At 35.6% G+C, this 24,149-nt stretch overlaps 2 protein-coding genes across 4 annotated transcripts in view; one reads left to right on the top strand and one right to left on the bottom strand.

The window, feature by feature from the left end:
- LOC123557310 (methionine adenosyltransferase 2 subunit beta-like) overlaps positions 1 to 12,422 on the top strand; it is a 33,093-nt gene extending 20,671 nt beyond the window's left edge. For all 3 annotated transcript variants that reach the window (XM_053543669.1, XM_053543671.1, XM_053543670.1), the window contains exons 5-6: positions 674 to 867; positions 7,329 to 12,422. In XM_053543669.1, coding sequence (XP_053399644.1) covers positions 674 to 867; positions 7,329 to 7,577 — 443 coding nt within the window. In that variant the 3' untranslated portion in view covers positions 7,578 to 12,422. The remainder of the gene's footprint in view (positions 1 to 673; positions 868 to 7,328) is intronic.
- On the bottom strand, positions 12,418 to 23,574 carry LOC123557309 (ankyrin repeat and KH domain-containing protein 1-like). The gene is made up of 6 exons (XM_045348722.2): positions 22,970 to 23,574; positions 19,236 to 19,308; positions 18,639 to 18,810; positions 16,843 to 16,950; positions 14,217 to 14,380; positions 12,418 to 13,303 (listed from the first exon to the last, which is right to left on the bottom strand). Exons 1-6 carry the CDS (start codon positions 23,099 to 23,101, stop codon positions 12,429 to 12,431), a joined length of 1,524 nt encoding a protein of 507 aa, XP_045204657.2. The 5' UTR covers positions 23,102 to 23,574; the 3' UTR covers positions 12,418 to 12,428.
- Between the last annotated feature and the right edge of the window lie 575 nt (positions 23,575 to 24,149).

The following is a 24,149-nucleotide window of genomic DNA, read 5'->3' as shown; positions in this document are numbered from 1 at the left end:
GCTGGCTTACGGAAGGTCGGTGGTTCTACCCAGGTGCCCGCTCGTGATGAAATAATGCACGGAGGGGCACCTGGGGTCTTCCTCCACCATCAAAGCTTGAAAGTCCCCATATGACCTAAAATTGTGTCGGCGCGACATTAAACCCAACAAAATAAAAATAAATAAATAAATACATTTCATGTAAATGTTCCAAAGACAAATTAACATTTCCTTTTAAATTCATTGTTTCAATACAGAATGATTACATGCAGAGTAGTTTGTTTTGTTAGGTTACATGTAGCTAGCGACCATTAGAAAATTTTTAGAAAGCGGGCTTTGTGTTTGGTTACAAGACTTCTAGCTGAATATTACCAGGTATTGTACATGTGAAGCTTATGCAGTGTGTGTTCATTTAAGTGAAATCATGAATGAAAAACATGGAACATTGTCTTGTATTAACCAGTACACAAACATTAATATTTCGTAAAATTTGAATTTTAAGGAAAAATGCTATTCAGTGAGATGTATCCTTGTTAAGTAATGATATATCTTTGTGTTGGGATAGACTAATCAGTTTGAGTCTCATTAATCCCCTGGAGGCTTTGGGTTTAAATTATGATGGGATCTGATGTGCATTCCCATTTTCCAACAAAAAAATTTCACTTAACTATGTTGTTGTTTTGTTGTTATTCAGATAATGGTGTGTTACGTGTACCAATTCTGTATGGTGAAATAGAAGAGCTTTCAGAAAGTGCTGTGACGGTTTTGTTTGCTAAGGTCAAGGACACATCGTGTAAAGCGCCGATGGATGCGAAACTACTCAGGTTTCCTACACTTGTCGATGACCTTGGATTTGTAATTAGAAAATTGTCAGAAAGAAGATTAGAGGTGAGATTCTATTCTAATATGGTCAGATATATTTTCTTATTAAACAAAGAAGACTGAGACTGTGTGTTACTATGCATCTCACACGCAGTTTGTTAGTCTCAGTTGTTCCGTCACAGCATCAAATGTCACAGCGGCGTGCTGGAAAAGAAAACCACAAAAAAAACCCAGGCAAATATTTGGTGAATATATTTAACCTTTAGCCTGCTGGCGGCAAAATATTCTGCCTTTGCGACCAGTGCAGACCAAGATCGGCCTGCATACTATTCAGTCAGTAAATTTTCTGTGAACACCCCTTCGAATAATTAATGGTATTGTCCAAATTAAATGATGAACCCGTCCATTTTAGAAATATAGCAGGGTAAAGGTTAAAGATGTAGATAATATACTTTGTTTATGTGTTAGAATCGAAATTATATCTCTCCAACAGTGATTTGCTCTTGAATAGAATCATTGTTTGTCGTTCAGATGCATATTATTATGTCACCCGGGCTGTGCCTTCATGATATAATTCCTTCGCATCTGAATGCAAAGCAGTGATTCCATTCATCGTCAGATCATTAAAATGAGATATATTATTTCTAAATCTTAGATATTTAGGGTTGAGCGCAGAATTGTAGTAAACTTGTATTAAATAAAGAAGATACGACAGCACAGTCAAAATGGAACATGTGACCACATTTATTAATAACTTAACTGTTGTGAGCGACTGCTTTAAATCATACCCAGATATTTTCGCTGTATAAATTCATCCCTTTAAAGGATTTCCTCATTATCTGTGACGTGAGACCACAAAAAATTTGCGCTGTTAAATTCTCATTAGTAGTATCTATTAATTGATTTTGACTGTACTGTTCCGTGACCATCTAGTTAAAGTACTTTGGAAATAATATTATATGACCCGCCCGCTTAGCTCAATAGGGAGAGCGCAGGTCTACGGATCGCAGGGTCATGAGTTCGATCCCAGGCGGGGCATATGTTCTCTGTGAAGATTTTATAGAAGACATTGTGTCTGAAAGCATTCGTCCTCTACCTCTGATTCATGTTGGGAAGTTGGCAGTTACTTGCAGAGAACAGGTTTATACTGGTGCAGAATCCAGGAACACTGGTTAGGTTAACTGAAATACTGTTGAAAAAGGGCATGAAATCCAACGCAAACAAACAAAAATTAATGGTTGAGCAAATAAAACATTTAATCACATCCAGTGGACTGGGAGAAGTGTTCATAGTCTTTATAACAAAAACTTGAACAATTTTTATCACGCTTTCAACTTTTGTGTGCAAGGTATAGCAACAGTTCAAAATGTTTCTTTTCTTTCTAAATTTCCCATAGATTTTTAAGAGACCATTCTATTAAGCGACCACTTTTTGATGGTTATTTGTGTGGTCTACTGGTACAGTGTGTACTGTATTGTGTGTATCCCCTGCTAATTTCTGTCTTCGTCAGTATTCTTGTTAAAAGTATTCACTATGATAAGGTTGACTGAAATTTTTATGGGGAGTTAAAAATTATTTAATTTTAGAAATAAATAGTGATTTTGTATTTAAGTGTTCCATGTACAATTATTATACTTTAAATACAAGCATTTATTTCATACCCACATGGAAATTTCTTAACGACTATGTACATTTTTTTTCTTTTCACATTGTTTTTTATTGATCCAGAGCTGTATGCCTTTTAAGTTATCGATCCCTGAAATGACACAGGTTTTAACTAATTGTAGCTACTTGAATAAGCAAACATAATGTCACATCACAACACACACATTCCATGTACAACATCTGGTAAACCATATATCTCACATCATGACAAAGCAACATATATAAACAATTGTAGCTAATGTTTGTGGTCAATAGATTTCATGGGAATTGGAATGCAAAAGCTGTATACAGCTTCATCAAAATTATAAATACTTAACAGCAGGAATTTCAGTGTAGAAAGAATATACAGTCATGTTTTTGCATTTTGATAATTTTCTGTAATTTGCATTGTATTGTCTGTCCTCATTGCTGTATGTTCTTACTTAGTCTGCCTGAGTTTTCTTGTCTTGTCTGAGTCTGTGGTCCATTTGATTTAACGTAGTAAGCTCAATCCACATGCCAGAATTAGATTTAGCTTCAAAATCAAGGCAGCAGAATCCAATTTTGTGTCTGGACCATAACTCTTGTCATCCATCAAGGGGCTTTGAAATAACATATATTTTCACTATAACATGTTGATGTGTGGCATGTAAGATCCAAGTCGGATTAGTCCCTACCTTGTAGGTCAAGGTCATACTGGGCTCAAAGGATTTCATGTCCCTTTGATAACTGTTCCGTCTTCTTCAAGAGATTTTGATGTGAAAATAAAATTCTAATAATGTAAAAGAAAAGGCTTTCCCTGAACAAATTTTATTTTCTGTTGTCTATTCTGGATGATCTTTTCTGCTTATTTTATTGCAGTGAGTGATATGACTATAATACTATCAACATGTGGTCCATCAGTAGACATTATTTTCTGTCAATTCTTTGTGCTGACTGCAGCAGTTTGTGCTCCCTCAATAGACATTTCTGTCAGCTTTAGATGTCTCTTTATGCCACTGTTATTACATGTTGAAGGAAGATAATGGACCCTTGACTCATAGGATGACAGTTTTTGCACCAGTTTGCCTTGAAATTGTGTGAATTTCTTGTCTCATATAAAGTTCTTGTCAATATATATTGTTTGTAATTTACAAGACATTGTTGAAGAATACCAATATATATTTTATCTAGGCCTCAGTGCAAAACTGTCCCATGTTTATGTTAGTAAACAAGCAGATAAGTTAGTTTTACATTGAGTCCTCAATAGGCATGAATAGACTTTGTTGATTTCGGAATAAAATGTTGAATGCCACCTTGGGAAATTTTCTATTTTCCTTCTCATTTTAGCGTACAATTTATTAATGCATTAGCTTGAGTGGCGTATGACAAATTCATGAGCTTTGGCTATAGAATATTATTTCATTAATCTGAAAGCTGAATTTCTACTTACTTTATACAAAAGTAGTGAGAGTTCGGCATGAAATAAGTTATCCTTTACCCTGCTTAATTTCTAAAATGGACTGGTTCAACCTTCAGTTTGGGCAAAACTATTTATCAATCGAAGGGGTGTTCACTGAAAATTTACTGACTGAAAAGCAAACAGTGCAGACCAAGATCAGCCTGCACCGTAGTGCAGGCTGATCTTGGTCTGCACTGGTCGCAAAGCCAGTATCAATTGCCGCTAGCAGGCTAAAGGTTATAGTAACATATACTAATATCCATTTTATACTGCATGATATTTTGGTGGAAAGTCATAATTGGCTGGTTTTAGGAGGGAAGGGAATATATTCTAAAGAAATACAAGTGGCTTCAGAACACAAATTTTGAACATTTTTGCCTCTTGAAATAGAAATGTTAATGCCCTTGGTGTCTACAGAAAGTTTCATTTGATTATGTTCAGTCTATGCCATTAATCTGCTTTTATTGATTTTAATTAAACATACAGAATTGATACATTTGTGGGAAGGACTTGGCAAATTAATGTTGAAAGTATGAAGACTTTATAGTATAATTCATGAATAAACACTGTGCAAAATGGGGTGAGATGGCTTGAGGGGAGGGGTGGGTGGTATTTAGGGACCAATTTTCCAGTAAAAACATGTTGGTTTTTTTATAATTTCATTTTGAGAAATATCAATATAAATAAAGCTAACATTCTTTTCTGGTAATTAAGAAAAATGTGAAAGTGAAATGAAGAAAAGGGAGGGATGAGGATGATGATGGGGATGGGGTGGAGGTGTTTGGTTTATACCGAGGAATACCATAGTTCATATATTGCTACCATGTAAGGAAACTGGGAAATATCATTGTTTTTAACAGAAAATATCTCCCAGTCATTTTTCATTCTTAACTCGTAACACTGGGAGAAATAAAAGGCATTTAGTGCTGAAACCCATCAGGAGTCCTGAATGTATATCCTCATTGTATTTCCTGCTCAGGTTAGTTCAGTAGGTAAAACATAGAGCATTATGAATTGAGGTGGTGAGAGCAATCCCCTAGGCTTGACATATACTGTGAAATCTTTAATCTTTACCCTAACAAATTTCTAATGTGGACTTATCTATCATTCAGTTTGGGCAGTATCATTTATTATTCGAGGGGGTGTTCACTGAAAATTTACTGACTGAATAGCGAACAGTACAGACCAAGATCAGCCTGCATGGACGCACTGGTCACAAAGGCAGAATCACTTGCCACCAGCAGGCTAAAGGTTGATATTCATGGGGGACTTATTTTTTTGTGGATTTTGTGGTTGAATCAGTCCGTAGAATGAAGTCCCAATGAACCAGCAAAATTCCTCTTCACTTCATGTTCAAAAGTTTATATCCATGAATTCAAAGCTCAATGAAAAAATCCATTTTTGCCAAGACCAAATATTTTCACGTCCACAGATTTAAATGATTTCACAGTATTTTCCTAACATTTTGACAGAAGGTGGTGAGTCTGAAGTCTTTTGTCCTCCACCTTTGATTCATGAGGGAAAGTTGTCACTGACTTACTGAGAACAAAGTAGTACTAATACAAAATGCAGGACCACAGGTTAACCGTTATCATGATGGACACGATTGGTTCTGCCTTTGCGACCAGTGTAGATCATGATCAGCCTGCACATCTGTGCAGTCTGATCACGATCTGCACTAATCGCCATTCAGTCAGTTTCTTTTTGGTATGCACACCTTTTAACAGTTAATGGTAATGCCCAAATTGAAAGATGGGCAAGTTCATTATCTGTTCGGTACACTGTAAAAAAAAATGTGTAGTCGGCCTGGGAAAGCTAAGTGGGGAGAGGGTATGTTCTCTATTCTGAATTGAATGGAGACAGTACCCCAGATGCATGTTTAATGACATTTTTTCCAGCCCTGATACCCATGTAGAAATTTTATGTACCCTACTTGTATGTTCTAATGACATTCTCCAGCACTGATACATGTGGAAAAAAATTCATTACCCCATATGTATGTCTATTCTCCACCACTGATACATGTGGGGGATGTGAAGTTTTCTGTTCTCCATGTACATGTATATATCTAATGACATATTCTCCACCTTTGATAATATGGAGAGGTTTTCTGTACCCCACCTGTTATGTCTTTTGACATATTTTCCACTTCTGATACATATAGGGAAGTTTTCTGTACCCCTCATGTAGGTCTTATTACATATTCTCCACCACTGATACATTTGTGGAAGTTTTCTGTTACTTCACATCAGCACTGGTATAAAAGTGTGGTAACACTAGTTTAAATGTATACTAAGATCCAAAGTTCATATTTTAAAGCATGAACAATTACTTCATATTGTTTTTTTTTAAACATAAAATTAACAAGTTTACATGTATTAACAGTACTATGCCTTAGGTTTAAAATAGTACACACTGCATACATGTGTGACAGTTGAATATTGTTATATTATTTTGTATTTTTTAATAATTGGAATATGAATTGAAATTGATAATTATATAGTAACATGATTGTGTAATAAGAGGTCATCAAAGAAAGCTGAGCAGACCTTAGTTAATCAGAATTATCAGAACTAATTGATAAGAGCTCTAGACTGGACCTACTAGGGAGTTTTTGGTAGATGAAAGAATATAGCATGTATGTGTTAGGTGAGATTGTCTGCCAACTGGAAAGAAGGAAAAGAGCGGGAAAATCCCTGAGTGAGTGCTTAGTGGGTGAGATGACTGATAGGCCATTATGGATGCTGATTGGATGAGAAGAGATATGATGTCAGTAAAGAGGTGTGGCATGTTTGGAATGAAGGGAGAGAGGGCCTAGGAATGAGAGATCAGTTAGTTAGGTTGGGAGAGAGTTTAAAGTTAGGTTTTGAAAGACAGAAGTTAAGTTTTAATAGATTGAGAGTTATTTAGGAATATACTGTAAGAAATTAATGAAGTGGTTAAATGAACAAGAAATAGAAAGATAGATAATAGTATAAGTATTTTGAAATATAATTTATGAACATTAGTAAAGATCAAATAAATAGAAATTGGAGTTTATATGAACTTGTGTATTAGTTATTAATATTAATTCCCCGAAACAAAAGATAATTAATAACAAAGTTTACACATGTATAGATAAACACAGTATAAATGTGTACAACCACTAAAAAAAACAGGCTGGTTTTTTTAACTATCAACTGTTACTGTATGACAATTTTAATTATGAATGTGTATTATTTTTGTAGTTCTATATGCAAACTTAACTGATATATTTAGTAAAATTAAGTACATTTAATGAGGATTTTATACATATGAATTAAATATCTAGAGATAAAATATTTTAGTGAAAGATGGCTGTTGGATATCTTTAAGACACCACCAATATTATTGAAACATGATTGAAAAATGATATTAACATTCTGAAAATAAGTTTGCACTAATGTTATCTAAAATGTTTCAGGATCCTGCAATCACAGGAATCTTTCACTGGGCCAGTGATGAAGTTATGACCAAATATGATATGGCAATGAATATGGCAAAAGCTTTCGGTATGTCAACAGACCATATTGTACCAGAGACATCCTCGGCTAGTGCTGCTAACAGACCAGAAAACTCACAGTTAGACTGTAGTCGAATCGAAGAGCTTGGCATCTGTAAAAGGACAAAGTTTTCAGATTGTATAGTGAATATTTTGAAACCTTTTCTTTGAGAAGTGGAGTGAAATACTTGGGACTCAATTTGGTGCAAAATTTAAGAGGTTTGTAGGATAGGGGTGTTTTCAGGAGTAATCAGATGGTTATGTGTTTTTAGATTTGTATGATGAACTGTGATGTAACATCTAATGTGCCACCTATTTCTACTTTATTGAAGAAAATGGACAAAAAATACTATATTCATGTGAAGGATGACAGTGAATAGTAGTGTAAGCAGACTGTACCCGGTGAGAAGTGTTTCCGCCATTTTGCTGCAGAAATAGCCTGCTGAGATCAGATCCTGCTTGTTGCAAAAACTGTCAGGGGAAACTTGAAAATATGACTGATGCAAAAAAGAATATGTAAGTTTTGGTTGCTTTGAAGTGCAAAAATAGGTTGTGATGTCCTTAATTATATAAGTTAAATTCTTCAATACACTTGTTGGAATATAACATGGTTATACTACAGCAAGAAGTTGCAGTTTACTCCTCCATTGAATCAAAATTTTGATGCTAGTCATGAGAAAAATTATGTACATTTGAAAATGAAGAAATTTGTAGCCATTTTGTTTTTGCGGCAAAAAAAATGGCTGATTGAATTTATTTTTAGCTCACCTGTCACAAAGTGACAAGGTGAGCTTTTGTGATCGCGCGGTGTCCGTCGTCCGTCGTCCGTCCGTGCGTCCGTGCGTCCGTGCGTCCGTGCGTCCGTAAACTTTTGCTTGTGACCACTCTAGAGGTCACATTTTTCATGGGATCTTTATGAAAGTTGGTCAGAATGTTCATCTTGATGATATCTAGGTCAAGTTCGAAACTGGGTCACGTGCCATCAAAAACTATGTCAGTAGGTCTAAAAATAGAAAAACCTTGTGACCTCTCTAGAGGCCATATATTTCATAAGATCTTCATGAAAATTGGTCAGAATGTTCACCTTGATGATATCTAGGTCAAGTTCGAAACTGGGTCACGTGGGTTCAAAAACTAGGTCAGTAGGTCTAAAAATAGAAAAACCTTGTGACCTCTCTAGAGGCCATATTTTTCATGATATCTTTATGAATATTGGTCAGAATGTTTACCTTGATGATATCTAGGTCAGGTTCGAAACTGGGTCACGTAGGGTCAAAAACTAGGTCATTAGGTCTAAAAATAGAAAAACCTTGTGACCTCTCTAGAGGCCATATTTCTCAATGGATCTTCATGAAAATTGGTCAGAATGTTCACCTTGATGATATCTAGGTCAAGTTCGAAACTGGGTCACGTGGGGTTAAAAACTAGGTCAGTAGATCTAAAAATAGAAAAACCTTGTGACCTCTCTAGAGGCCATATTTTTCATGAGATCTTCATGAATATTGGTCAGAATGTTCACCTTGACGATATCTAGGTCAAGTTCGAAACTGGTTCATGTGGGGTCAAAAACTAGGTCAGTAGATCTAAAAATAGAAAAACCTTGTGACCTCTCTAGAGGCCATATTTCTCAATGGATCTTCATGAAAATTGGTCAGAATGTTCACCTTGATGATATCTAGGTCAAGTTCGAAACTGGTTCACGTGGGGTTAAAAACTAGGTCAGTAGATCTAAAAATAGAAAAACCTTGTGACCTCTCTAGAGGCCATATTTTTCATGAGATCTTCATGAATATTGGTCAGAATGTTCACCTTGATGATATCTAGGTCAAGTTCGAAACTGGTTCATGTGGGGTCAAAAACTAGGTCAGTAGATCTAAAAATAGAAAAACCTTGTGACCTCTCTAGAGGCCATATTTCTCAATGGATCTTCATGAAAATTGGTCAGAATGTTCATCTTGATGATATCTAGGTCAAGTTCGAAACTGGGTCACGTGCGGTCAAAAACTAGGTCAGTAGGTCTAAAAATAGGAAAACCTTGTGACCTCTCTAGAGGCGATATTTTTCAATGGATCTTCATGAAAATTGGTCAGGGTGTTTACCTTGAAGATATCTAGGTCAGGTTCGAAACTGGGTCACGTGGGTTTAAAAACTAGGTCAGTAGATCTAAAAATAGAAAAACCTTGTGACCTCTCTAGAGGCCATATTTTTCATGAGATCTTCATGATTATTGGTCAGAATGTTCACCTTGATAATATCTAAGTCAAGTTCGAAACTGGGTCACGTGGGGTTAAAAACTAGGTCAGTAGGTCTAAAAATAGAAAAAACCTTGTGACCTCTCTAGAGGCCATATTTCTCAACGGATCTTCATGAAAATTGGTGAGAATGTTCAGCTTGATGATATCTAGATCAGGTTTGTAACTGGGTCATGTGCGGTCAAAAACTAGGTCAGTAGGTCGAAAAATAGAAAAACCTTGTGACCTCTCTAGAGGCCATATTTTTCAGGAGATCTTCATGAAAATTGGTGAGAATGTTCACCTTGATGATATCTAGGTCAAGTTTAAAAGTGGGTCACGTGCCTTCAAAAACTAGGCCATTAGGTCAAATAATAGAAAAACCTTGTGACCTCTCTAGAGGCCATATTTTTCAATGGATCTTCATGAAAATTGATCAGAATTTTTTATCTTGATGATATCTAGGTCACATGTGCTCAAAAACTAGGTCACTATGTCAAATAATAGAAATAATGACGTCATACTCAGTTCAACACTGGGTCATGTGGGGATAGGTGAGCGATTCAGGACCATCATGGTCCTCTTGTTGAAATATACATTTAAGAAAACATTCTCAATTTACAAAATGATAAAAAAAAACTGCACTTGCATTTCAGTAAGTGAGCTAGGTTCAAATATAATGTCCGAAACCTATGGAATTACATACATGTATAATAAGTCAACCATTCAGAGGAAATATTTGATAAATATTTTCAAATTCAGACCGTGTTGTTACTAACTTCAAAATGGCTGCCCCAGTTTTCTGCCATTTTCTGAAAATTTGAAGTAGTAATGATCTGATTTTTAAAAAACAAATATGTGTTATAAATGGCAGAGGGAGGGATCTTGTAATTATATATGAGCCGCGCCATGAGAAAACCAACATAGTGGGTTTGCAATCAGCATGGATCCAGACCAGCCTGCGCATCCGCACAGCTTTAAAAGCGAACAGCATGGATCCTGACCAGACTGTGCGAATGCGCAGGCTGGTCTGGATCCATGCTGGTCGCAAACCCACTATGTTGTTTTCTCATGGCACGGCTCATGTTTCTTTCCTTTTAAGTAGACAGTTTGAACAAAAAAAATATACAGGGTTTTTGAAGTAGACAGTATACAAGGGTTTTTAAGTTGAAAGTTAGAACAGAAACTGTAGAGGGATTTTGAAGCGGGAAGTTTAATGGGTTTTTGGAGTATAGAGTTGGAACTAGAAAATATACAGGGGTTTTGAAGTAGATAGTTTGAACCGTATGGTACATATAGACTGTGTTTAATTGCATTCTTGAAAGTTTTCTTTAATTGACGAGTCAGATCTTCTGGCATTTGTTTTTCCCCACTGAACAGGGTTTGAAGTATATCATGTTTTTAAAATTCAGTTTCAGGCCAAAATTTTTACCTTTTCCATGGTACTTCTGTCTGATAGGTATTAGAACTGTTGATGAAATTTAAAGTTCTAAATGAAGTCAATCGTTTAGAAACATTATACAGATTGCAGGACAATCGCAAAGAATCATGTATTTTGTTTCCCACTTTGAAGATCGGTATATTGTTCTGCTCATGCCCATCGGTAGATCATCTGGTTTTGTATCAACGACATAAGAAGACTTGGGCAATGCAGCCTTGAAATATTATAGGTCTGCAGTCAACAGATGACCCCGTTTGTTATGGGGGTCAGTAGGTCAAGGTTACATTGACCTTGGGACTGAAAATAGTTTCTAATCAATAACTGGAAAATGAATATTTGGCCATCAGTACGTAAACTTCACATGATTGTCTGTGATCAGGAACAGAACAGAGCATATCTTTTATTTCACCCAGGCACTTTACAATACAACATGGGGTATAAAACACAATGGTGATATACCATTTATATTTGAATGAGGTCATAGTCACAGTGACCTTGATACTTAAAGAGTGAGTGAGTTGGGTTTTACGGTGAATCAACACAAAATGGTCATATATCGCCGAATTGATACTTAAGATGGTTTCAGATAGGTAAGTTGGAAAGTTGACAAACTTCATTGCTTCATAATTAGCTGTTGTAAGCATATATGGTCCTTATGCCACGTAATAGGTCAAAGGTGAAGGTCAGAGTGACTGTGACCTTGAAAGTGGTCTAGGATCAATAACTGCGAAATGCTATAGTCTGCAGCAGTCAGATCTTGTAGAATGATTGACTTTAGTCACTATGTCAAATTTTAAAGTCACAGACAACATGAGACTGGCATTGGTGTCTCATTGGTAATTGAAGAACTAACTAGTTATTTGATGACTTTGTCTGTTTTGGTGTCATTAAGGGCAAGGGCTAAAATGGTCTACCAAAAATTGAATTTCAAGCATTCAAAATTTATAGGATGGTGTCATGTGGTCAGTAAATTGCCCGAATTGTTTTTAAGGGTCACTAGGTCAAAGAATGAAGGGCACAGTGTTAAAAAATATTTGAGACTGAAAACTACATATCCAGTTACCTCCAGTTGGTCATCACTGGGGTTGGGAGGGCATATGTGTTTAACAGACAGCTGTGTTTAGCATGCCTGTTGATTCAAAGACATGTAATAGCATATTTGTTTTTTTATGTTTTTGAATGTCTTCCTGTTTTCATGAAGCTTATATGTTATAAAGTCAGTTTTTAAAAGTATTTTTGACTCGGTATTTTATCTTTACGTTCTTTTGTTTGTTGTTGGGAGGAAAAATTAGTATAAATAAATATATATGGAAGAAATAAAATAAAATGAAACCATGTATACAATTTTTGTCATGTATTTAAATTAGCATAATCATCTTCATGTATTTCTTTATAACAAAGATAATCCTTTAACAATACAGGCACATTTAAGGACGGAATATGTGGTAAAATTGAAAAACTATCTACCAAGTTTGATTCTGTATATTGTTTTAATCTCTGACGTATAACCTGTCTACAAGCGTCTCGGAGATCTGGAACAGTAAATACCGTGTCTGTTTCCCTCTGAAACTTGGTACAATGCCTATGCTGAAGAAGCCTTAATATCTTTGGAATATAAAATTTCAATATAAACAGGTTTGGAGAACTTATGGTATCATGTTGACCGAGGTATTTAGAAGCTTCTACTAATGCCTTGTGGCAATTTTCATCCCATTTGGCCCCATGTTTCAGTAAAACCACAGCAGTGGGCAGATTGTAAGCTTTTACTGCCATTGATAATGCTGTCATTGGCTCTTTATTTATTGCACATGTTGTTTCAAGTTTACTTCCAGCTCTACATAGACATTTCACCACATCTACTCTCCTTTGATAAAGTTCACACACACTGGGTTCGAGCTTCTCAATATCTGACTGGCTGTTCTTAGTTCCAAACAGAAGAGATCTTTGAAAAACATAATTATGCAGTTTAGTTGCCAACATAAGAGCTGTCATTCCATCTTTAGATACCATATTGATATCACAGCCGGTGTGAACACAAAAATCGACCACTTTAGAAAGTCCCATTTGGCACATCCTAAGGAAAGGTTCAGTATCACAGTTGCCTTTGTTATGAGTATCAGCACCATGTTCTAACAGGTACAAACATATCTCTTCTGAACAATTTCCAATCGCATTTTGAAGTGGAGACACACAGCTTTCCACTTTGTCTGGGTCAATACAACAACCTAAAGAGAAAGAAGTATATTGATAGAAGCCATTCTGGGCAGTTGTCTACCTTTCTGTTAGAAAGTACAAGAAATAAAGTTACAATGGTAAGCGACAATTATAGAAAATTCTCCAAAAACCAAAATGTTTGCCTGGGATTCCCCTCTTTGTTACTGGAAAAATACTTTGAACACGTTAATGCTAAAACTGAAAAATATCTGAGAAATTGTGCTGACAAGTTAACTATTTCCTTCACAAATTTCAGGTGTGACTCGAGACTCTTTGAGTGTCCCAATATTTAGGGTAACCTGGGACCTCATAAATTTGTTTGATTAATAAACCAAATGAGCCGTGCCATGAGAAAACCAACATAGTGGGTTTGCGACCAGCATGGATCCAGACCAGCCTGCACATCCGCGCAGTCTGGTCAGGATCCATGCTGTTCGCTTTTAAAGCCTACTGCAATTAGAGAAACCGTTAGCGAACAGCATGGATCCTGACCAGACTGCCTGGATGTGTAGGCTGGTCTGGATCCATGCTGGTCACAAAGCCACTATGTGGGTTTTCCCATGGCACGGCTCAAATGTCGCTTTCTGCAAGTGTCACTGGAAATGAGTTATACTGTATAACTATACAATACAGTGTAGTCGTGCAATACAGTCTAACCATACAATAAAAATATAACCATACAATAGTATAATAATGTTTAACACCTCTGAAGAGCAGTTACCTCTCTACAAAGACCGTATTCTATTCTCTCTTGTAGAATCAGATTTACTACCTTCAGAGTGGCAGTACCTGAATAAAAATACTGGCGTGTTGATTTGTAAACATTTTTATCCAGTAAAATTTTGAAGAAAAAAAACCCTAACAGAAAATTCCGACCTCTAGTTTTCACCAGTTATGCAAAATTTAATGTATATGCATACATACCAGCTGTGACTAGCATTTTAACAATCTCCAAGTTCCCGTGCTGACATGCCATGTGTATAGGATCGTAACAGTCGTGAGAGCATTCTAGGATGGGGCTATATTGTAGCAACAGCTGCGTTATTTCCGTATACCCGCTGTCAACGCTGTGGTACAAGACTGAATATCTGAAAATATTCATGATACAGTTCGCCAGTCTTTTATAAATTACATAGAAATTAGAAATTTTTTGATAATGTGATCCGAGAGTTGAAAGCAGAAACCGCAATGTGTATAGTAGGGCTGGTAAAGTGTTCAATTATAAAACATTTGAAATGGTATTAAATGTAGGGTTAACGCACGTTTTTTTGTGTAACAACATCTGCAGAATCCCAAGGGATTGGTTGGTGCACGAGCCCGTAGAATGTGTATTCTTGCATAAAACCTTTGTTGTTTTTTTTTGCCGATTTCGGGCATGCACAAACAGGGAAAAAAACGTGTACAAACAAGGAGATTCTCGTGAGCACGCGCTGTTGGTGAACGTTTTGAATATGCTGTTGCGGGTCCAACGTAAGCAAATTATGGATCCCGAATCAATTTTGGCCGAAGTCGAAAGGTCCGAGATTTATGAAATCTTTTCATCTGCATTCTTATTAAAAATATCATTTTTCAACCTAACTTTACTTTAACTTGTAATAAGCGCTACCTCTCTTGATACGCGACTGCATTGACGTTCCTTATTATTGTATTATTACGCGTATTAGACTCAAAGTAAGTTTACACGCCGCGATTTAATCCCTGAAAATGATAGGCAAACAACATTTATAAAAATACAATTTCGTTTTCCAAATTAATTTGAGTCGAGAAAGTTGACATGCTAACTTTAAATCTTACACTAAAACTTTAAAAAAAATGTTTGTGTGTACTTTACACATCTATGCAGTCTACTGATGTAACTTTGATGGTGTGTAATGTAAAGCATAAACATGACGAAGCGTAAAGCTTGAAGGATTTTTCCATAGTTAATGAACATCTGACGAACAGGAGGTATTTATTATATATTTTTCAATTTATTTGTAGATCTCACCAACCATGTTTGAGTTTATAAATCCCATCTAAGTTGATTATATCGATGTTGGAAAAATTCAAATTTTTGTGTTTATCAAACTTTGATCGCGATGGGGTGGGGTGCAAAGCAAAATTTTCTAGTTATAGGGCTAGAGATTTCATTTTTAACGACATGAAGAATATAGGTATCGATAAGTTTCTATTAAACGATAATATTTACATTTAAAAAGCGTAAGAGAAAGACTATTAAACCAACCAGAATTGTGTTCTGTCGGCACCTCACCTGCAAATTGTGAAAAGACAGGATGCCGTGTATGCCCTTTTCTCATAATTCCGAGCCTCTAAAGCTAAGTTCCTACCGATATATCGGGAAAAGGGGGAGTCATGCTTATTTTACATATATTTAATATCAAAGAAATTACCACAACAAGAATGTCCGTTCTACATGTATATCAAAGCCTTGAGATGTCTGTTGGTTGCGGGTTTTGTTAGATTTATTTTCTGTTTAAATAGCAATCTATAAATATACATGAATGAAAAACAAATACAAATGTGCCTCATATCTAAGATGAACTCTGTCTGACCTAGCTTGTGATGTAACTATGGGCTGGAAAACCTTATCATTGATAGATCTTATATAATCTTAAACAATCTATGAATGGATACAGATTGAATCAGAACTGCTTGATCATTGATAATTAATCCGCATTGTTCATGAATGGGACTATTTTGTGAAGCACATGAACATCCTTTGGATGTGATTTGGAATCAAATAAAGATGCTATATGATTGTCAGAATTACACTTAACTTTGGTCGCGGGTAAACCCGCAACCAAAAATATGCACTGTTTCTCTGTGCCCTGGAAATGCATAAATAAAACATGTGTCTATAACAACCTGAAACGGCCGACTTCGATCGGCTAATGTCAGCTGAATAGTCTTGTTTTTTCGATATTTCCAGCACTTCAGTTGTGTTTTATGCAAGAATAGCGATAACACACGTTTGTTTGTGAAACAACATCTGCAGAATCCCTTGTGCTATGTTGGTGCACTCGCCCTCCGGGCTCGTGTACCAACCAATCCCTTGGGATTCTGCAGATGTTGTTACACAAAAAAACGTGCGTTAACCCTACATAGGCAAATTAAATATGAATTTACAGAACTCTTAAAAAATTAGACTATTGAAAATTTCTATCAAAATTTAGTCCATTCTTAAATGTGCGTTTAGCGTCAGTTTTTTTTTTTTTTTTTGGAAACTGTGAAATTCAAGTTAAATGAATGCGTGCAATTTATACTGTAACAGAATAGCCAATATTGCTCAATTGTCATCCTAAACTTGTAACTAAATAAGCAAGTTGCGTTGGCACAATAAAGTCAAAAAGGCTTGCTAAGGCGTGAAACAACATTTGTCACAAAACTTTGTTTTAATTTAGGTTGACAGAGATACTTGCTATTTACGTTATTCGTACAAAATAAGGATAGGTTTCTGCCGACAAATTTCATTATGAGCTAATACAAAATTCCCTTTTGGGAAAAGAATCGTTAATGACGACAGTTTTCATTCATTTCAATAATTACTTACTTTTCTCCGTCAGTGGAATTCACATTAGCTCCAGCGTCCAGTAGAAGTTTGACTAGTTGTATGTGACCGGTTTTTACTGCCACTATCAATGGCGGTTTACACGGCTCGCTGGAACAAAATAAATAGTATTTCAGAAAAAACGGGGGATAGTACTCATTAACTCATAAATTGCTTTTAAACCCCACCCGGGATGTATAATCATGTAAAGAGAAGAAACGATCTAGCTGTCGCACCGAAGGTGTCCGCCTATGCTTACACAATGCCCATTTGGGGGCACCTGTAGCTATCCTCCGCCACTAAAAGTAGAGCTTTCTTCCGCCACTAAAAGTAGATGTCAAATGACCGAATACATTGATCAATGCGATTTCTCGGTTGACGATCGCACTCCTTGGCCTTGCGATCTTTTCCACGTTAACGGATATACCTGATACAGCTACGATAGATTATAAATCTCCTAAACGTTGCTCATTTTCTTCATCCACTGTTTAAGTATGTCTGAATTTAAGTAAAATTGAAAAAAAAACAATGGGGGTCCTTTATGAAATATAATAAAATAATTACCCACTTATGTTATAAGGATTTCAGGTCTTACAGGTTACTATGAACAGAAGGTATTATATAAGCATAAATGTCAGTAACAAATATATTTTATTTTTACATGTTCATCCACCTTTTTTTTCAATGGAAACCACGAATTTAAATCTACAAAACAAATTTTGCAGTTAAGATTTTAAGAATATTTTGCTGATTTAATGACACATACAAAAAACTTCAAAATGGCAAGAACAAATGTTGGGGTCACCATGCATCTAAGAGACATATTTAGAAAAAAAAACTTGAAAAACTGGTGAATTTTGATATTTTTAGTTCTTTCTATTTTAGTTTATACTTTCTTGGTAATATAAAGTGCTATGATGAAAACTTTTTTCAGCTTTAGCTTATCATTATATATATCGGTCAGAAAAATATCAGAACTAAACCCGATCTACTTTAATAGACATTTGAAATTATCGACCCCTACCCAATTGTACCTCTTACATCAATTTTAGACAAATGCCAGCCGAAAATAAGGGTGAAAATTTTTGTCGCAACAAGTTGAATCTGTTGAGTTAAATGATACAATTTTAGCCATATTTTAATGATTTAGCAATAATTTTTGGCATAAGTTTTGTCAGAAAGAAATATACGAAGAAACATTTTTCAAAATGGCGGATATCCTGAAAAAAAAAAAACGCTCGTACATTCTTAAGAAAAAAGTCTTCAATAATGGAAAGGTAACGTTGTGCTACTGTGTATTAAAAACAGCGTCTAAATAAAACACCTGTTGCAAACAGAACAGTCATGTGACAACGGAAACCTACCCACAATGGATATTTTCGGGACTGAATATCAGCGCAGAACAGTGGTACTATTTCAATCCTTTGAAAACAGTACAGTACTAGTACTATTTTTTTAACGTCGTCCTTAGTAGTCAAAGGAATATTGCACAGGGTTGCGTTTCTTTTTTTCAGCAGATAAGTATAGTTTCCGTTCCCTTTATCAACTACTTATGATAAGTCGGGTTTTCTTTCCCTTTAAACTTAGAAAGAAGTCATGCCATTTGTTCTTGTTTCATACGCTAAAACATTTTGAATTGTATTAAAATCAGATTGTACACGTGGTATTGTGTATTTTCTTATATTTGATAAATGACAAAATAATCAAAATAATATTTATTTTTCAAAATGAAGCTTCGAAATTGATTCTGTTTCGTGAACCATTAATTTGGATTACTTAAGTAAATCATCTAAAGCTACCTGTATACACATCCAAGTCCATGAGCCATTTTCTCTGGGAACTCTAAGTCAATGCCTGGTACCTCTAGCAAGTATTCCAACGTTGTTTGATCATTGGACTTCAACGCCCGCGTGAGAGGCGTGGAACCATCGCTGTACCGGAAGTTAACGTTATTTACGTCACTGCGTGGTTCTTTAAAAAAAATAATCAAGTATTGAAATTTGACTGTCCCAAACGCAGATGCTAGGCAATTAAAGTACCTCAATTAAATATGAGATTTATTCCCTTTGAATTAATTACAGCTGCTGTTTTACACTTAATTACGAAGTACTTAAAAAGGGTATTTTAAAATGTGTCTCCCCATTTTATTTGAAAACACTGTACATATCGGTTTTTAGCACTGATTATATAACTTGTCTTAGTCACAATCACATGGTGTATTTACTTTGTTGACATGAACTGCTTAAAAAAGAGATAAACCGTCGTGTAAAACAGATTTAGTTAAAATTATTTCTTCCGTCAACAGTGTATCCATACGCACACGTTTCAAACAAACATAAAAATATAAGATATAACACACACGATAACATCTTTTAGGGAAGTCTATGATATATTACCATTATTGTTGAAGTTTCTACCCGTTCCGGCTTTGATGTCGTCATAGAGACCTGGGAAACGCCAACTTCCCATCTGAAACAGTGATAAAGAAATATAAACATAAGTCAAAATATGAAACTTTTAGAAATTGTATTATATAAAGATAATTACAGGGGCGTCGGAAGTGGGGCCGCAGGGGCCGCGACCGCGGCCCCAATAATTTGCCCAAAAAACGATTTTTTTGTAAATTCATAAGTTGGAGTCGCAGGTCCGCGGACCCAATATTTTGTATAGTATATTTAGTATATTAAATTTTGCTTCGCGTTAAACAATACACGCTGTCCAGATTAGTGTGTTACCGTTGTGACGGTGACACGATCGGGGTGTTAAAGGCCTAGATTTTGGCAGTGGGCCAAGGGATTTCTGTCTTCACCAGCACAGTTGGGGGTTAATGACCATCACAGTATGGTTCCAATAAACAAGGGTCATTGTTTATTGGAGAGTCAGTCTACCTTACAAGTGTATCAATTAGTAAGAAGGGGAAACAATGTAATTTATTTTAAATTAATGAATAAATGATAACTTTTAAAGTTATACTAGGTTTTTTTTGGCATTTCTATGTAAAGAAAAATATTTGTTGATCAAACACAATTATAAAATAATCATAAAGTTAGTTCCTAATAATGAAATAATAAGAAACTTACTTAAAGAAATATGCAATTTTTTTTTTTCAAATTCTGTCAGGAGAATTGTGATATTTTAGAAAAATGTGACTTTCACTCATCTAAAGCTTGCAGAATACTATAAATAACATTTGTCTAGAATTGAAAACAGAATGTGCATTTCAAAGTTACAAAGCAAAGCATGAAAAAAGTCACTTTTGGCAACATACTGAAAAGGCAAATTGAGTATAGATGGAACACAATAATTTTATATTCAAATAATGTATCTTTTATCATCCTATATGTAATATAATAATAATAATAATAATAGTGTTTATGATTATGATTATTTTTATTATTATTATTATAACATTAAAGTAATAGTTATTATCATCTATATAATATCAAAATAATAATTATTATTATTATCATTCCACATTCACTGAAGAAAAAGTAATTTCTTTCAACTCCACTGCACACATCTTCATGGTCTAGTTGGGGTCCCTGCAGTGCTAATTGCCCTCTAATCAGTTACTGTTACATAATCGCTGATAAGCAGCAGATAAGATGGGAGTTGTATATTGGATTTGGGTGGGGGGCGGGGGGGGACACTTATATAGTAGTGAATCTAGGCCTTTAACTTATAAAATTCAGAAAAATAATTAACATGTTTTTATTTAATGAAAGGAGTAAGTGTTAAGATTTATCACACCGCTAAGATGTAAGGAATTAATTACATAAATTGTTTTTACTCAAAAAATGATATTTCAAACAAAAATAAGAAATGAATGTAACATGAATGATTATTATTCAATACATTAAATACAAAAAAAAAACATACATGCATTCGTTAAGATTTATCACACCGCTAAGATGTAAGGAATTAATTACATAAATTGTTTTTAGTCAAAAAATGATATTTCAAACAAAAATAAGAAATGAATGTAACATGAATGATTATTGTTCAATACATTAAATACAAAAAAAAAAACATACATGCATTCTTTGTATTGCGTTATACATTATTAGTTCTGATAAGAGTTTATTAAACTTTATTTTGCTTATAGTCATGTAAATAGTAAGAAAATACTGGAGACTTGAGATGCGATTCAGTACCCTTAAAATGCACCAGAACTCGCCATTTATGATCCTGTTTTAAAAAAAAATCAAGGGGGGGGGGGGGGCGTCCCCCTCACCCCCCTTACGGGAGGGGGATGCCCCCTCCGTACCTACCCCCCACCATCGCGGCCCCAATATCAAACACTTTCCGATGCCCCTGAGATTGCATTCCTTAGCCTTACTTATTTGGCTTATCGGGATGACTTATTTTATGATCTGTTATTTTATAGTTGTCATCCCTCTAACGGAGACAGCGACAGTCAAAAGTTATCACGCGGTCCCAAAACGTCCCATTATTTGGACTGGCAGAAATTGGTATATCTTTTTTGCTTATAGTCCGATTTTCATAATTTTTTTCGCCAGTTTATTTTTTTTTCCTTTAAACTCTTTCTAAATACATACATTGTCAAATTGAATATTCCCCTTTAAAAGTTGTTTCTGAATAAAGGGTGTATTGCATTCTTAATAAATACAACTGTAACAAAAGTTTGATAAAAATTGATTAATTGACTAAAAATATCGATATTAATCAGTTGTCTATACAGTAAAGAATTATTTATTAAAATTAAAACGCCCACGGCATTGACAGACAGTTTCAATAGCACTTTCTTCTATTGTTCCTATATATTCAATAAACAATAAACCGATTGAGATTATAAAATGATGAATAAATATAATGACAAATCGAATTTTTAGGATTTCATCCATTGTTCGAGAATAATAGGGATCAAGGTAAAATTTAATGGTCAAACGAAACAGGCATGGTCAGTATCCAATAGGCGTAATTTACTTAAGTAGTTTTGAAGTGCCCTAACAAACATTTTATAATATTGGTTTTGAAGTGACATTTCTTATCTATTAAAATACCCGTCGCATTTACATAAAACATATTATGTAATAAAGATACGATTGAGTCATATTATTTAAATGACACATATCGAGGGTTCAACGCAATAAGGGCGTATCTACATATCGGGGGGTTCAACGCAATAAGGGCGTATCTACATATCGAGGGTTCAACGCAATAAGGGCGTATCTACATATCGGGGGGTTCAACGCAATAAGGGCGTATCTACATATCGAGGGTTCAACGCAGTAAGGGCGTATCTACATATCGGGGGGTTCAACGCAATAAGGGCGTATCTACATATCGGGGGGTTCAACGCAATAAGGGCGTATCTACATATCGAGGGTTCAACGCAATAAGGGCGTATCTACATATTGGGGGGTTCAACGCAATAAGGGCGTATCTACATATCGGGGGGTTCAACGCAATAAGGGCGTATCTACATATCGAGGGTTCAACGCAATAAGGGCGTATCTACATATCGAGGGTTCAACGCAATAAGGGCGTATCTACATATCGGGGGGTTCAACGCAATAAGGGCGTATCTACATATCGAGGGTTCAACGCAGTAAGGGCGTATCTACATATCGAGGGTTCAACGCAATAAGGGCGTATCTACATATCGAGGGTTCAACGCAATAAGGGCGTATCTACATATCGGGGGTTCAACCGCGGCAATAAGGGCGTATCTACATATCAAGGGTTCAACGCAATAAGGGCGTATCTACTTATATATGATGTAGATACGCCCTTATTGCGTTGAACCCTCGATATTTCAGTAACCGTAAGGAGCTTAAACATGTCGTGTACGTCGTTATCGTTAAAACTTCAAGGTTTACCAATTTGATTATAGGTTATTTAGAGCGTTTTATCATGAATTTCGTGAGTGACATATGATCCCCCTATCTGTTAGACAAACAAATTCAGATAACTATAAACTAGTAAACCCGTGACTAGATCAAATAGACCATGTCTTACTTAACATATTAGTAATTTCTATTAAGTTGATATTGTAAAACTAGGCAAAAGCTGCTGAGGTAGACTAAGCAGCAGGTATGTTACCGACCACAACAAACGTTCACGGTCTATGACACATTAAGAAACGAAAGAAAGGAAAGCGGTGTACCTGATTCCATTTCTCTTTGATGTATCTGAAAACATTCCATCCGTCGTCTGCTGCAAGATTTTCTGAAGTCCCAGCCTGTTCATCCGGTTGCAGAGCAGGTAGCAGGTCACTTCGTGGAATATTTCTTCTCATTCCGAACCTTTTGCTCGTGACCTCATTCAGTTGTCATTGTAATACATCAGGATTTTTCGCCGGTATGTATTTCCTGAACTCTTAGATAAGCTTTATCGGCTGTGTCGTAAATGTCGTCTGCCAAGGCGTCTTTGTCGTCAGCGCACACATAATAAACTTACCATATATGCCCTCTTTTCACATACATGAAACAAAATATCCGAGATTATTCTATTTGCACAGTTATTTACAAATCTTGTATATCACCGCGCTCTATTTCATATTATACAGTATGTGTATTTGTAACACATGGATCGGTTTATATCTCGTATATTTGATCAGCCATACCGGGTGTACCACGCATTATTGATCAAATCTCGTTACCTGCCATTTTCAAAATTTAAATCGATCGTACTTGCTATGGTTTGCATAACGAGTTATAATCCGTGTACAATACTATATAAATAAAAACTGGGTCTAAATCTTTAGATCCATATTTAAAGCAAACACTTCCAAATATGGACATAGAATCTATATTTGCACGAGGGCGTAGCCTAGTGACCTTCTTAGGTTTAATAAGTTGTTTATTATATACCGAAAGCTGACACGCACAGTATTTGGTGCTTGCGTTTGTAACGTACGTGAGATTTAACGTTGATTGTAGGGTTAACGCACGTTTTTTTGTGTAACAACATCTGCAAAATCCCAAGGGATTGGTTGGTGCACGAGCCCGTAGAGCGAGTGCACCAACATAGCCCGAGGGATTCTGCAGATGTTGTTTCACGAAACAAACGTGTGTTATCGCTATTCTTGCATAAAACACAACTTAAGTGCTCACGCCATGTACCCGGATAATCTTAACTCTGTTGAATGACCCTAACTCAGTGCCAACATGGCTGACAGAAAGACGATGTATGTAGTTAATTTCCTTGTCTTTTTTCATGTTTTTATTTGAGTATGCAATGTTAGCGTAAAACTTTTGATAGTCATAATATCCTGTATTGATAACATGTTTTGTGTACTAAATATTTCAATCGAAATGTCACATTATGTGGCTGGAATTCATTAA

This window comes from Mercenaria mercenaria, chromosome 5, assembly GCF_021730395.1.
Source record: "Mercenaria mercenaria strain notata chromosome 5, MADL_Memer_1, whole genome shotgun sequence".
NCBI lineage: Eukaryota > Metazoa > Mollusca > Bivalvia > Venerida > Veneridae > Mercenaria > Mercenaria mercenaria.
The sequence above is the reverse complement of the archived record's forward strand: the minus strand, read 5'-3'. Positions and strand labels throughout refer to the sequence as shown.